General features: G+C 48.2%; 1 protein-coding gene across 1 annotated transcript in view; it reads right to left on the bottom strand.

Annotated features, from left to right (window-relative positions):
* The window catches only part of LOC136626158 (alpha-2-macroglobulin-like), a 118,943-nt gene extending 117,921 nt beyond the window's left edge, over window positions 1–1,022 (bottom strand). The window contains exon 1 of the mRNA XM_066600965.1: window positions 922–1,022. Coding sequence (XP_066457062.1) covers window positions 922–989 — 68 coding nt within the window. The 5' untranslated portion in view covers window positions 990–1,022. The remainder of the gene's footprint in view (window positions 1–921) is intronic.
* Between the last annotated feature and the right edge of the window lie 13,122 nt (window positions 1,023–14,144).

Here is a 14,144-nt window from a genome sequence, read left to right as displayed (position 1 = left end):
TGATACTATCTTTTTCTGATACCTTAGTTGTTTTTAATAGCTAAATACAAAGTTTGATACTGACTAGAGATGAGCGAGTACACTCGCAAAAGGCAATTGCTCGAGCGAGCATTGCCTTTAGCGAGTATCTCCCCCGCTCGAGACAGAAGGTTCGGGTTCTGGCGCGGGAGAGAGCGGTGAGTAGCGGCTGTCAGCAGGAGGGAGCTGGGGGGAGAGAGGGAGAGAGAGATCTCCCCTCCGTTCCGCCCCGCTCTCCCCCGCAGCTCCGTGCCCGCTGCCGACACCTGAACCTTTATTGCCTTTAGCGAGTATACTCGCTCATCTATAATACTGACTGATGTACAGCGAAACCACTTATAGGTGATACAAGAAAGACAGTTTCCTTCCATCTAGAGAAAAGCTATTTTGCATACTTTTTCCCAGTGAGCTTTGCCCTACATACTAGCTGGCTCTCTCAATCAGGAGAATCAGTACATTCTAAAAGTAACTTCCAATATATTATCTATAAATAGAGATGAGCGAACGTACTCGTAATGAGTACTTACGCACCCGAGTACCGCCATTTTCGAGTACTTCAGTACTCGCGCGTAAAGATTCGGGGGGCGCCGGGGGCGGGGAGAGGCGCGGCGGTGCGGGGGGTAGCAGCGGGGAACAGGGGGGAGCCCTCTCTCTCTCCCTCTCCCCCCCACTCCCCGCTGCAACCCCCCGCGCCGCCACGGCGCCCCCCCGAATTTTTTCGCCCGAGTACGGAAGTACTCGAAAATCGCGGTATTCGGGCGAAAAAGGGGCGGGGCCGAGCACGTTCGCTCATCTCTATCTATAAATTGATATTTTGTGTCCTCAAGCTAATTATTTTCAGCAAAATATGCATATACTATATACAGTATTAGGCTTCTCTGAGAAAAGTTACTTGGATCTTACGGTTCTGATGCAGATGTTAGCGGTGAGCTGAAGATTGCTAGGCAGACGGATACCAAGAGAAGCCACATGTTGGATCACACGTCACCTCCACTAAATCTCCAAAATGTTTCCTCTTTTATAGTAATGAGAAATGAAGGAGGAGTCTATATCACCTCCTATGCAATCCTAGATCAGCTCTTTCCCAATCCATCTCAGCTCCTGTAGACATGTGAGGTCAATAAACCTGAGTAGGAGACATTTGGCTAATAAGCAAGATTTCAGCATCAATGCATGACCTCTTATCTTCTGTGAACTTTGTGTTGGTGGAGATGGGCCAATATAAATATCATCATCTACATACAAGTCATATTACATAAAATGCATAACCAGTAATGGGCTGGGGTCTCTTGGGCCCACCATAGGAGAAGATTTAACTAAGGCAGTCCCCAATCTATATGGAACCTGTGGATGCTCACTTTTAATTGCATAAAATGGAGTTGATATCCTTACACACACAGGACACACCATCAATAAGGTTATTTGTGAATCATCCCATAACAAATATGTCCAACTGACAAGTGAGTGGCCCTAAAGTCAGCTCCTATTATAGTTGTGCGAATGGGCTTTTGGGGCCCATTACTGTGCCAGGGCCAAGCCCAAAAAAGAGCAGCTGGTTCTCTGATGGGCCAGTCTGACTCTTTACCTAATTTTCACCCATATATCTTCAACTGCCTAACTATATAAAAGTGTTATACTATCTACACTGCACATAAATATGAATAATTTGTCTTTACAAATATGACTACCAATATTGCCTTTAGAATGAGATGTTTAAAGGCAGAAGTAATAAATTGGGGTCAGTGGACCCTTGATAGATTTGTGGCTAGAATTCATGGGTCAATAAAATTGGATGGTAACCTGTAACAAGTTTCACCATACTTTCAAATTACACTATGGTTATCACCAACAAATTATAATGTAGAGTAACTTTCTGTAACTTCAACACTAGTCAACATTTATAAAATAAAAGTGTATATTTATTACTGGTTTTATACTAAAATTCTAGTGTAAGTAGCTCCTTTTTATGCAAATTAATGTAGACAAATTTACTATTGATTTGCACCAAAAAAAACCCAGATATTACTCCTTTGACTCAACTTTGCAAAAGTGTCTGGAAAAATGTGTGTAACTGTCACGTCAACCTGGATGTTCTGGATCTGTCACTTGCAGATCTACCAAAAATGCAAATAAACAAGCACAAAACAATGGAACCAAAATATGGACGTCCATGAATGCGTGACTTGGCCCCTAGTTGACCCTACATAGGCAAAGGAAACAAAACCAGAAAACCAAAATCACTATGTCCACAAATGCAGTACTTAGCTTGAGCTGCAGCAAGTAACTAAACGATCCAGTAGAAAGCTTCTGACTGCTATCCCAGTCAGGGAGAGACTAAAAAAATATAACAGCAGTTCAGCTCAGTCTCAAGCCAGGCTAAATAGCCCTAGTAATTATCCACAGGTGCAACTAAACACATAACACCAAATACCAAACCCACTGAGCCAGAAGATGTAGAAATATCTCCAAAACGAGCACCAGACCATCAGCAAGGTGGCAATCCCAAGACCGCCGCCACAGTATCTCCCCTTTCAGAAGGGGCCCCAGGACCCTTAAAACCAGGTCGTCAATTTGAATTAAGTCTGTGAAAATTTTTCACAAACTGATCCGCATGGACATCTGTTGCCAGTACCCATGACCTCTTCTCATGACCATAGCCACACCAATGCACTAAATACTATAGCCAGATGAGAGACCACTATGCAACTTATCTCACAAAATCACCATCAACCACAACCGGGGCTGGGGGAGATGAACCATTTCTTGACTCAACAAACATCTTTAACAGAGACTTATGACATACATTAGTTATTCTCATCGAATTAGAAATCTCAGAAAGAAATCTAGAAGGAATCTATAAAGACACAGGGTTAATTTTTTCAATGATTTTCAAAGGGCCAATAAAACGTGGACCTAACTTAAAAGACTGTTGTTTGATTTTTATGTTTTTAGTTGACAATCATACCACGTTTCCCACCTAGAAATTAGTTTCCTCAGAACGTCTATTGTCTGCCACCTGCTTAAAATTTATAACTGTCCTTTAAAGATTCTTCTGCATAACTTCGATGCAAATAAATAAAGACAAAATAAAAATGGAACCAAAATATGGGAAGCACTGTCCCTATACAACAAAATACTGGGAAGGGCCCTGCCTGAATGCAGGGTGATCGCCCCGATAAGGACGGTCCTGACCGCCTGTCTCGGCCCCTAGTTGACCCTATGTGGGGATAGGAAACAAACCAGAAAACCAAAATCACTATGTAAAAAAATGCAGTACTTAGCTTGAGCTGTAGCAAGTAACTGAGTGATCCAGTAGAAAGTTTCCGACTGCTATCCCTGTCAGAGAGAGGCTGAAAAATTAACCGCAGTTCAGCTCAGTCTCAAGCCAGGCTAAATAGCCCTAGTAATTATCCACAGGTGCAACTAAACACGTCACACCAAATACCATACTTACTAAGCTAGAAGATCTAGAAAAATCAGCACCAGACTATCAGCAAGGCGGCAATCCCAGAACTGCCACAACAGTAACCTTCTGCTTCACTAGGATGATAATCCCCCCCCCCCCCCATTATCCTTATACAGGATCCATAGACATTAACAAACCATCAGGGGGATCAATCAGTGTCAGACTGATTGTCTAGGGCCCATCCGTAGAATTGACTCTGGGGGCCCATCTTAAAGTTACATATACATTACTCCACACAGCATTGTGTAATGCAACTGTTCTGCTATATATCGCAGTTTTTCCATTAAAGGCTTTTTTTAGTACTTTAACTAGCAGGCGTCTGCCACAGCTCGCCCATACTCAAGTAAATGGGACTGAACTGCAATACCAAACACACCCACACCCGAATCTACATGGCTAAGCCGCAATGTAGGTGGCTAATTGTGTTGAGTGTACAACTTATTTATACCATTTTGCTACAAGTATAATTTGTTTCCCTTTAATTACATTTTTGTGGTGAAGTGCGGAAATAGAAAAAAAAAATGTGCTGTCATTTTTTTACGACATGCACCATGCGATACAAATACAACTTTATGCTCCAGATTCCGCAATGCCAATCCACCCGTGTGCAGGCAGCTTTAAATTCTTGTATTTCAAGGGTTGAATTCTGCAACATAAATCTACATCATAAATAGACATGCTGCAGATATAGAATCTGTAGTGTTTTTAAAAAATGCTGCAGATTTGATGCAGAAAATTCCATACCGTGTGGAGATTTTTTATATGTAGCATGTAAATGCTGTGGAATTTTTGCAAAGATTCCACAGCATTTCTGGCATGTGTGAAGATTGCATACTATTTATAGCAGAATGCTTAGAAACCTGTTCATTATAAGGGTGACTACCCACTACACTTCTTTTTCACTGCAAAATTAGCAGCATTTTTTTTTCTCCAGTGGTCTATCGGACTTGTTATGTTAAAATCGCATCGCGCAGAATCGCGATTTCATGGTAAACTGCGATTTTGCCGCGCTGCATTTTTAACATTAGAAAGCCCCATAGACACCTGGAAAAAAAAACGCATTAAATTCGCAAAATCTAGTGGGTAGTCACCCTTAGACAATGGTGGCACTTTATTGGGTTCAAAGCTAACATCAGGTTCCCTTTAGGGCCAACAAAATCTAAACTCTTAAATTTGAATTTGCCTTTCTGTGAAGAAGTCTAAGGTGTTAGCATTTTACATGGCAGAATTAGAAGGTGGCGGGCAGCCCACCTGGTCTAATTGTATTGGTCTAATTAATATGCCGTGAGTATGCATAATGCACAATATGTCGCTGTGTCTGTCACCCTTTAAAAGCCTTATCTATGTGCAAGGGTAAGGGCCAATGTTGCAGTAACCGCAATGTGGCCACAACCCTGTCCAGGCAGAGCACCCAATGGCCACATAATCTTGTCTATAATGCTGACAAGATAGTACTGCAATTGATGTGTACAGGTGGGTAGAGTTGTGGTCGCATTGTGGTTACCACAACCCGTACCCTAATACTACTATTAACAGCCACCCCCTGCATGAGTGTGAATGGTTGGTCATCATTTTTTTACACCTCTGCAGCCTCCACATTTTGCCTTTTGTGTATGCTTCTAGCAGTTGGTGTTTGTGCCTGCTCTTGTACCTTTGTATCAGACGGTATGGCCTTTTCCTGTACTTTTTGAGTACATTTGATCCCATTATCTGTGATTTGTTTGTAATGTTAGTTTGTTTTCTTGTTGCACATGAAGGTTTTGGCAAGTAGTTTTTACAAGGCCTAATATTTGATCAATATTTACTGATCAAACAGACTTTAGACTGTTGCATTATAATTTTCAAAGCACAATCGTTAACAGTCCCTAAAAGAAGGTAGAATGGGAATTATTTATTAGAAAGAGGGTGGTAATATCTAAAGAAGAATATAATGCAGTCTGCAGAAGCTGTAACGCAAGTGTGAGACTAGTTAAAGCTAAAAATGAATTGAGTCTTGCAAGAGGCCAAAAGCAATAAAAAAAGGATTTTGGGTGTATGTCAAAAGCAAAAGAAAAGTATTGAAATTGTTTATCACATTCAATCTGGTTGTTGGCAACAAGCTGCAGTATACTTTACATTTCAATAAAAAAATATTGGAATGAAAAAAGCAAAAGAAAAGTCAAAGATGCTAAAGGAGGTTTACAGGATGAAAATGGTGGATTGGTTAAAAATTATGTTGAGAAGGCCAAACTCTTAAATTCTTATTTTTAATGTTTCCTCTCAGAAAGTAGATGTAACATCAACGAATCTTCCCTGTGCGATTAAATGAATAAAATAATGAGGGCTATCTATAAATAGAGAGATAGCTAACTTAAATTAATTCAAGTCTTCAGGGCTAGATGAATTATATTCTAGAATACTGAAGGAAGCAGCAGATGTAATTACTGAACCACTTAATGTAATCAGAAAATTCCTGGAGAACAGGAAAAGTCCCAGAAGATTGGAGAAGGGAAAATATTCTCCTTATCTTCAAAAAAGGCAAGAAGGTGGACCCAGGAAACTACTGTGAGCCTGACTTCTATTCCAGCAAAGATCTTTAAACAAATTATTAAACAGCATGTATGCAACTACTGAGATCAGAATGGAGTAATTAACCAGAGCCAACATAGGTTTGTAACAAATAAATCATGCCAGGCTAATCTAATTTCTAATTTAATTTCTAATCTAAATTCTATGACAGAATCACTGACTGGGTTGATCAGCGAAATGTGACCAAGCATATCTTAACTTTAGTAAAGCATTTCACAAAGCATCTTATATGATCCTTATTGAAAAAATGACCAAATATGGAACTGACAAGGCAACTGTTAGGTGGATTCACAACTGGCTGAATGATTGTACTCAAAGAGCGGTCATATATGGCTGCACATCCAATTGGAAGAATGTCTCAATTGGGGTACAACAAGGTTGTTCAACATTTTTATAAATGATCTAGAAGAGGAAATTAAGGGGAAACTGATCAAATTTGCTTGTGACACAAATCTAAGAGGGATAGCTAACACTAGAGAAGAGAGAGGGAATTCAAAAAGATCTAGACAAGCTTGAACAGTGGACTGTGACTAACAGAATGGTACTTAACAAGGAGAAATGCAAAGTGCTACTTCTGGGTAAAAAAAATGAAAAAAGCACATACAGAATGGGTAGAATTGGGCTAAGCAGCAACACATGTGAAAAAGACTTGGTGTTACCATGCAGGGCGGCACGGGGTCCCGCGGTCGGCGCGCGTCGCTACGGCGTCGGCTCCGGCGGCCTGGTGCTCTGTGTCGGGGTTCTCCCAGCGGCTTGGGGCGGCCGGTGGGCGGCGGCGTATGCGTGTCCGCCCGTAGGGTGCCGCCCGCACTCCTCCGCTCTTCTTATACAGCAATGGGTGGAGTTGCCTCCTCCCACTCTCCACCCCTGGGCGGAGCCTTGTGGTTAAAAGACTGGCAGTGAATTGAGCTCACTGCCAGTTATTGGTTCTACTTGCATCTAGCCAGTCTGTCTGCAGTTATCCTCAGCCAGTCCCTAGTTGCCGGTCAGCTCCTTCTAATTATCCATTGCCAGTCTTTGCCTTGTTGGTTCTGTTAGCCTCTAGTCTAGTCTGTCTCAGTCAGCACTAGTTGCTATTCAGTTTCCTTCCAGTTTGCCTGTGAGCTCCATCTCCAGCCTTACTCTGCTTTGTAGTTCTCTTGGTCTGTTCCACCTGCCTCTTCTGTCGGCACTCTGTCCCCCTTTAGGTAAGTTCCATCTAGGTAGTCGCCAGGTCCCTAGCCAGAGCAGGGACCGCCGCCCAGTTGTCCGCCTGGGGTTAGCCAGGGCCGAGGCAAGTAGGCAGGGACAGTGGGGTGCGGGAAGTTCAGGGCACCCCACCTGGCGCTCGGGGGGCAGAGTGCCGTAACATAATAACTGGCCCTTAAATACTGGTTTTTTTTTTCCATGGTGGCGATCAGCGCCCTCGCAAACCAGCTGCAAGACCTGGTGCCTGTGATCCGGGATTTATCAGCTCGCATGGTGGCCCAGGAGCAGTGGGCGTTGTCGCAGGGGTGGGACGTCTCAACCAGTCCCGAACCCAAGTGCCCTCTTCCCAAGGTGTTCTCTGGGGAGAGGAACAAGTTTTTTGTTTTTCAACAGGCGTGTCGCCTGTTTTTTCGGATGCGTCCCCGTTCTTCCGGCTCGGAGGCCCAGCGGGTCGGGCTTATAATGTCCCTGCTGCGGGGCTCTGCCCAGACCTGGGCCTTTTCCATTCCCGAGGGTTCCCCCTCCCTGCAGTCGGTGGACTCCTTTTTTCAGGAACTCGGGGGTATCTTCGATGAACCGGACCGAGTGGGGTTGGCGGTTTCGCGGTTGCTGGCACTGCATCAGGGGTCGCTTTGTGTGGAGGATTATTGCTCCAATTTCAGACGCCATGCGGGTGATACTGCATGGAACGATAGCGCCCTAAAAGACGTTTTTCTGCAAGGCCTCTCAGACGCGGTTAAAGAACTGTTGATCTCCCATCCCGTTCCCGGGTCCTTAAAGGAGGCTATGGAGCTAGCAGTGAAGGCAGATAGGAGGCTCAGGGCTGGGATGCAAGATAGACCGACCCGTAGAGTCAGGGAGGTCGTTTGTCCTGTTCCCTCCTCTTCCGTACCAGTCTCTGTTCCCGAGCCTATGGAACTGGACCCGCTGGACCCCAAGGAGTGACGCCGGATTTGTTTATTGCATCATCTCTGCCTCTACTGTGGGAAAGCTGGACATCGGGTGATAACCTGCCCCCTGAGGCCTTAGCGTCCACAGTCTGAATCGGCAGAAAGACTCCAAGTCCTAGGTGATTGCAGGGAGGTTCGCCTAGGACTACAGGTACGTCCTAGACTTCTGGTACCCTGCCAGGTTAGATTCTGGAACTTCTCCCGCCCAGGGCAGGTGTTTATTGATTCCGGAGCAGCCGCTAACCTGATAAGCATGCGTCTCGTTGAGCCCCTGATGGCTGAATTTGTGGCGCTGAAGACGCCAATTCGTTTTGCTAGCATTGATGCTACCCCTCTTGCTTTGGGCTTGGTACGATGGAGGACCCCAGTGTTACAGCTCACGGTGGGGGGTCGCCACTCAGAAGATCTATCATTCCTGGTGATGGAGAAAATGTCGGTAGACATGGTACTGGGGATGCCGTGGCTGGTGTCGCACAACCCCCAATTCGATTGGGCCACTGGGGAGCTGACCCAGTGGGGACCGTCCTGCCATAGCCATCTTGCTCCCCTTCCTCTCTGCTCAGTTGATACCGCACTCAGTCCCCGAGGTCTGTCTTCCCTTCCCACCCCGTCGGCCTGTCCTGCTGCTGATGTCGCCACCGATGTACTGCAGGGGGGGTGGAAGGAAGTGCAAAAGAGGCTAGAAGTTGTCGGGTCTCGTATACAGTTGCGTAGTGGGAAGAGTCTGTCTGTATCTGAGCCGTACAGGGTGGGACAGAAGGGGTACCGGTCCTCTGGAAACCGCAAAAGGAGGGCTCGCAGGGGGTTCCATAAGTCGTTATCGAAACCTGTTGTCCCTTCGGCGACAACAGGCCGCCCGCACTCCTCCGCTCTTCTTATACAGCAGTGGGTGGAGTTGCCTCCTCCCACTCTCCACCCCTGGGCAGAGCCTTGTGGTTAAAAGACTGGCAGTGAATTGAGCTCACTGCCAGTTATTGGTTCTACTTGCATCTAGCCAGTCTGTCTGCAGTTATCCTCAGCCAGTCCCTAGTTGCCGGTCAGCTCCTTCTAATTATCCATTGCCAGTCTTTGCCTTGTTGGTTCTGTTAGCCTCTAGTCTAGTCTGTCTCAGTCAGCACTAGTTGCTATTCAGTTTCCTTCCAGTTTGCCTGTGAGCTTTGTATGCCGCAAAATGATTAATGAAGCGGCGTGGGACTGGGGGCGGGGGGGAATTAAGTAAGTTTGAATAGCGAGCGGTTAGGGGGAAGGGGCGGAGTCATAGACAGGAAGAGAAGGGAGTGGGGAGCGGGAAAGTCAGTGCGAGTGGAGCTAGCGAGAGAGAAGGAGTAAAAGAGAAGACGGATTACAAAGCAAAAGAAATTGTTAAAAGAGCGGTGGAGCGGATTGAGTAAGCGGCTGGTTAAAAGAGGAGGAAAGACCACGAATATCGGGTGGAAGAAGAGGCCGGCGAAAGGGAGGAAAGAGCGGGACTATCGGGTGGAAGAAGCGTACAGCGGAGGAAGAGGATCGTGTGAGCGCCAGCACAGAGGAAAAGGCTCCGCGGGGACGGCCGCGGCGAAGGAAGCAGCCTCCGGCAAGGCTCAGCCCGAGCCCAGCAAGAAAGAGAGGAGGACTAAGGGACAGCCGCGCCAGCGATTGCCCGAGAGGGTCCGGAAGCCCTAGCGGAGGAAGGGCGCCGGCACCTAGGCGCGCGGCGGGGAGACCGGCAGCACAAGCTCTACGGTCAGCGATTTCCGGGGGTCCGGAAAGCGGAGGACACTGTTCGGCAGCCAGGGCAGGCTCTGGACGTTGGCAGGAGCGCGCATCCGGGCGCAGGACTACAGCGGCAGCGAGAGGTGAGCTCAGGCAGAGCGGAGAGAGGCAGGGGAGCACGCGGTTAGGCCGCCCGTCCTCACAAGATGGCGGCACAGCACGTGGGGGGGGGGAGGGCAGCGCTGGAGGTGCACAGCAGCTTAGCCACATGCAGCAAGAGTAGAGAAGGTGGGGGCAGCGAGAGGAGGAAGAGAAAAGTTGCTAGCAGGGCCACATACAACCCCCCATCACATAGCCCAGAGAGCTACAGCAGTGGGTCTGGCACCAGCAGTGGGGGGGGGGGGAAGCAGTTTGGGGGAGCCCATAGGGGAACTAGCCAGTTCAGGAGAAGAAGGTCACATAGTTATGGAAAGGGGGGCAAGGAGGCGACAGTACATTCCCGCCAGCAGGCCTATTAGTCGCACTCAGCAACAGCCCCCCCCCGACACGTATTAATCCCTCCGCAGAGTATGGCCGTAGCGGGGCCGCAGCAGTTGGGCCAGTCAACATACAATGACCCATATGAGCCACCAGGTTCTTACCGGCGATGTTATATTAACCCCCGATACATTGCCCCACCAGCCGAGTACTCAGACTACCCCCATTCACAAACCCAGGCCCCTCGCAGGAGTTCCAAGAGGCAGGGCCAGGGGGCTAGACAGAGGCAGAAGGCGCGAGCCAGGCAGGAGAGGCAGGAGCGGTTAGAGCGGGAGCAGGCGCAGCAGCCAGGATTTGCACGCGACAGCAGTGGTAGGGCGCGTGAATCAAGTACCAGCAGCGGGCAAGAGGAACCGCAGCGATTTGTGGAAGAGCCACGGCGGTCGGACCCGCAGTCATCCCTCTATCGTGAGGACCGGGAATGTCGAAGTTGGCAGGACCACGCGCAGAGTCGTTCAAGACGGGACCAGCCTGGCATGTCGCAGTCTGAAAGTAGAGGAAGGGCTCTGTATCCAACATGTCAGCAGCCCATGCGCGAGTCGGTCAGGAGCCGCGGGAGCGGTACAGCGGGGACATCACCCTTGGCAACGCCGGAGGTCGGTCCAGCTGGTGAGTCCGAAATATATGATGTTTTAAAATGTGTGATGGATCCCGCAAAGGTTGCGGAGAAAAGTGATGTGGTAACGTTGTTGCGGTCGCTGCTGAGCAGGATTGAACCTAAAGAAGGGCTTTTAGTTAGCTTTTTTAGCTTTTAGCTTTGACGGATGACGTGGTGGAAAAAATTAAGAGTGGTGTTTATGTGGATATATGGTCCTTGCTTTCAGCGGACCACGTAATGGTTGATAAGGAACGGAGTTCAGAGCGTGGAACTGACAAAAAACCTAAAATAGCAAAGACCTTTGGTAACTGGCTGCAGGCATACATGGTAATGGTACACGTTACGTGCCAGCATCAGCCTGCGAAAGGTCCAGAGATGATGGTGTACTTAAACACCATCTATAGCGCTTATCGGCTACACGGGGGTGCGGCCTGGTGGCGCTACGACGAGGACTTCAGGCGTCGTATTTCGGGTAAAAGTCACATCAGTTGGGCCTCTAAGGCCACTGATGTGTGGATTCAGTTGATTTTAGCGCAGCGGCCGGCTAAGGCGTCCTTTCCAGGGGCAGCCGCGGGGAGCACATCTCAGCAGCCCGCGGCCTCTCCTAGACCAAACGGCTCTTGTTGGTTATACAATGAGGGCCACTGCAGGTTTTACGCCACCTGCAAGTTCAGGCACGAGTGCTCTGTATGCGGGGGGCAACATGCGGCGGTTCGCTGTTTCCGCAAGCAAAGAGCAACGCCCGCGGTGCGTGGTGCCGGCGGCCCAGCGAACGCCAGTGAAAAGCCGATACCTGGATCCGTGGTTAGACAGGTACCACAGGAAACAGGAAGCAAAAATCCTTAGAGCTGGATTTTTGGAGGGCTTCAGAATACCGTTCCTTGACCAGCCAATTACGACGCTATGCCCTAACTTAAAGTCGGCAAGAGACGACATTGAGTTAGTAAAAGAGAAGGTTATGAAGGAGGTGGAGCTGGGCCGTATGGCCGGGCCATTTGATGTCCCTCCATTCGAAAACTTGCGGGTGTCCCCGTTGGGCCTTGTGCCCAAGAAGGAAGCCGGAAAATTTCGACTCATCCATCATTTATCGTTCCCAAGCGGTGGATCGGTAAATGACGGCATTTCAAAGGCAGAGGCAGCCGTGGCTTACACTTCGTTCGACTGCGCGGTACGTTTAGTGAGGTCGGCGGGCAGGTTTGCCCAGTTAGCAAAAACTGACATAGAATCGGCGTTCCGGCTGCTGCCGGTCCACCCGGATTGTTTCCATTTGCTAGGGTGCAGAATCGAGGACAGGTTTTTTGTGGACATGTGTTTGCCGATGGGATGCTCCATTTCATGTTATTTTTTTGAATTGTTTAGTTCATTTTTGGAGTGGATGTTACGTTATGAAACGGGCATCACATCGGTAATACATTACCTGGATGATTTTTTGTTCGTCGGTTCAGAAACGTCAGGGGATTGCGGTTTTTTATTGACAAATTTCCAGAGACTCATGCGGTTAGCGGGAGTCCCGCTGTCGGCGGAAAAGACGACGGGCCCGGTCACGTGCTTAACCTTTTTAGGCATTGAAATCGATTCGGTAGACATGGTCTTCCGGCTACCAGAAGAAAAAGTGGCGAAGCTACGCCAAGTGGTTGGGGACGTAGCGCAATGCAAAAAAGCTACATTGCGACAGATTCAGGTTCTGCTGGGTTTGTTGAATTTCGCTTGCAAGGTTATTCCAATGGGTCGAGCCTTTTCAAGGAGATTATCATTGGCAACGGTGGGAGTTCGCGAACCGCATCATTTCGTACAGGTGACAGCAGGAATTAAAGCAGACCTGCACATATGGAGGGTTTTCCTCCATTCATTCAACGGGCAAGTGGTATGCCCTAAGGAGGATGTGGAAGGCCCGGTGATCAGTTTGTTCGCCGATGCGGCGGGATCGGGCGGTTTTGGCGTAATTTATAATAACCATTGGTGCAGGGAACCCTGGCCTAGGTTATGGGAAGAAAGAAGGTGGACAAAAAATATTACTCTGCTGGAATTTTTTCCGGTGGTACTGGCAATTGAATTATGGGAATCAGAGTTACGGGATCGTAAAATCTGTTTCTGGTCTGACAATGCAGCGGTCGTGCAAACCATAAATAAGCAATCTTCTGCGTCCCCGCCGGTTTTGGCTTTGTTGAGACACGTGGTATTGCGATGTTTGCAAAGTAATATATATTTGCGTGCGAAACATGTCCCAGGTTGTGACAACGGAGCGGCTGACGCACTCTCTCGTTCGCAGATGGAGCGGATGCCGAGGGGGTACGCTGCCCGCCTTCCTTGTGGAATCTGGCCGAGGAGAGCTGCTGAGGCTGGTGGAGTCATCGGTTGCAGTGGCAACGTGGAGAAGTTATAACTCAGTTTGGGCAACATGGTTAAGATTGGTGGGAGGAACGGTGGTAGGGGGTGTAAGAGCGAGGGCGGCGACGCTGGACATGTTGGCGGAATTGCGGGATAAGAGGTTGTCCGTCGGTGTGGCGAAAAAACATCTTGCTGGGGTTGCTTTCCTCTTAAAATTACACGGTGTGGCGGATGTAACGAAAGAGTTTGTGTTCCAACAGATTATTCGGGGTTGGAAAAAAGAGAAGGTACTAGCGGACACATGGCGACCCATTACGTTAAAATTGTTAATAATGTTATTGTCGGTTTTGGAAAGAGTATGCTCGGATGCATTCGAGGCGTTGTTGTTCAGATCAGCATTTTCACTCGCGTTTTTCGCGGCATTGCGCATCGGTGAGCTGGTGCCGGCAAGCAAAGCGAAACCCGGGGGTTTAGGACAAAATGATGTGATTGCCACGGAGTCATCTGTCAGAGTTTGCGTTAGGAAGTCAAAGACGGACTTGTATGGTAGAGGCGACTGGCTGACCATTAACAGTTCGGGCGACAGATGGTGCCCGGTGGGCATGTTGAGACAGTTTATCGCCAGGTGCCCCGCAGCCAGCACATTTTTGGCCCATGCGTCGGGGGCACCGCTCACCCGTTTTCAGTTTTCGGCGGTTTTGCGTTCGGCTTTGAAAGAGTTGGGCCTGGATCCGGCGGAATTTGGAACCCATTCCTTTAGGATTGGGGCTGCGACGACTGCGGAAGCACACGGTATGAC

The sequence above is a fragment of the Eleutherodactylus coqui genome, chromosome 4 (assembly GCF_035609145.1).
Source record: "Eleutherodactylus coqui strain aEleCoq1 chromosome 4, aEleCoq1.hap1, whole genome shotgun sequence".
NCBI lineage: Eukaryota > Metazoa > Chordata > Amphibia > Anura > Eleutherodactylidae > Eleutherodactylus > Eleutherodactylus coqui.
Note: the sequence above shows the minus strand (reverse complement) of the source record. Positions and strands in the feature narration are given on the sequence as shown.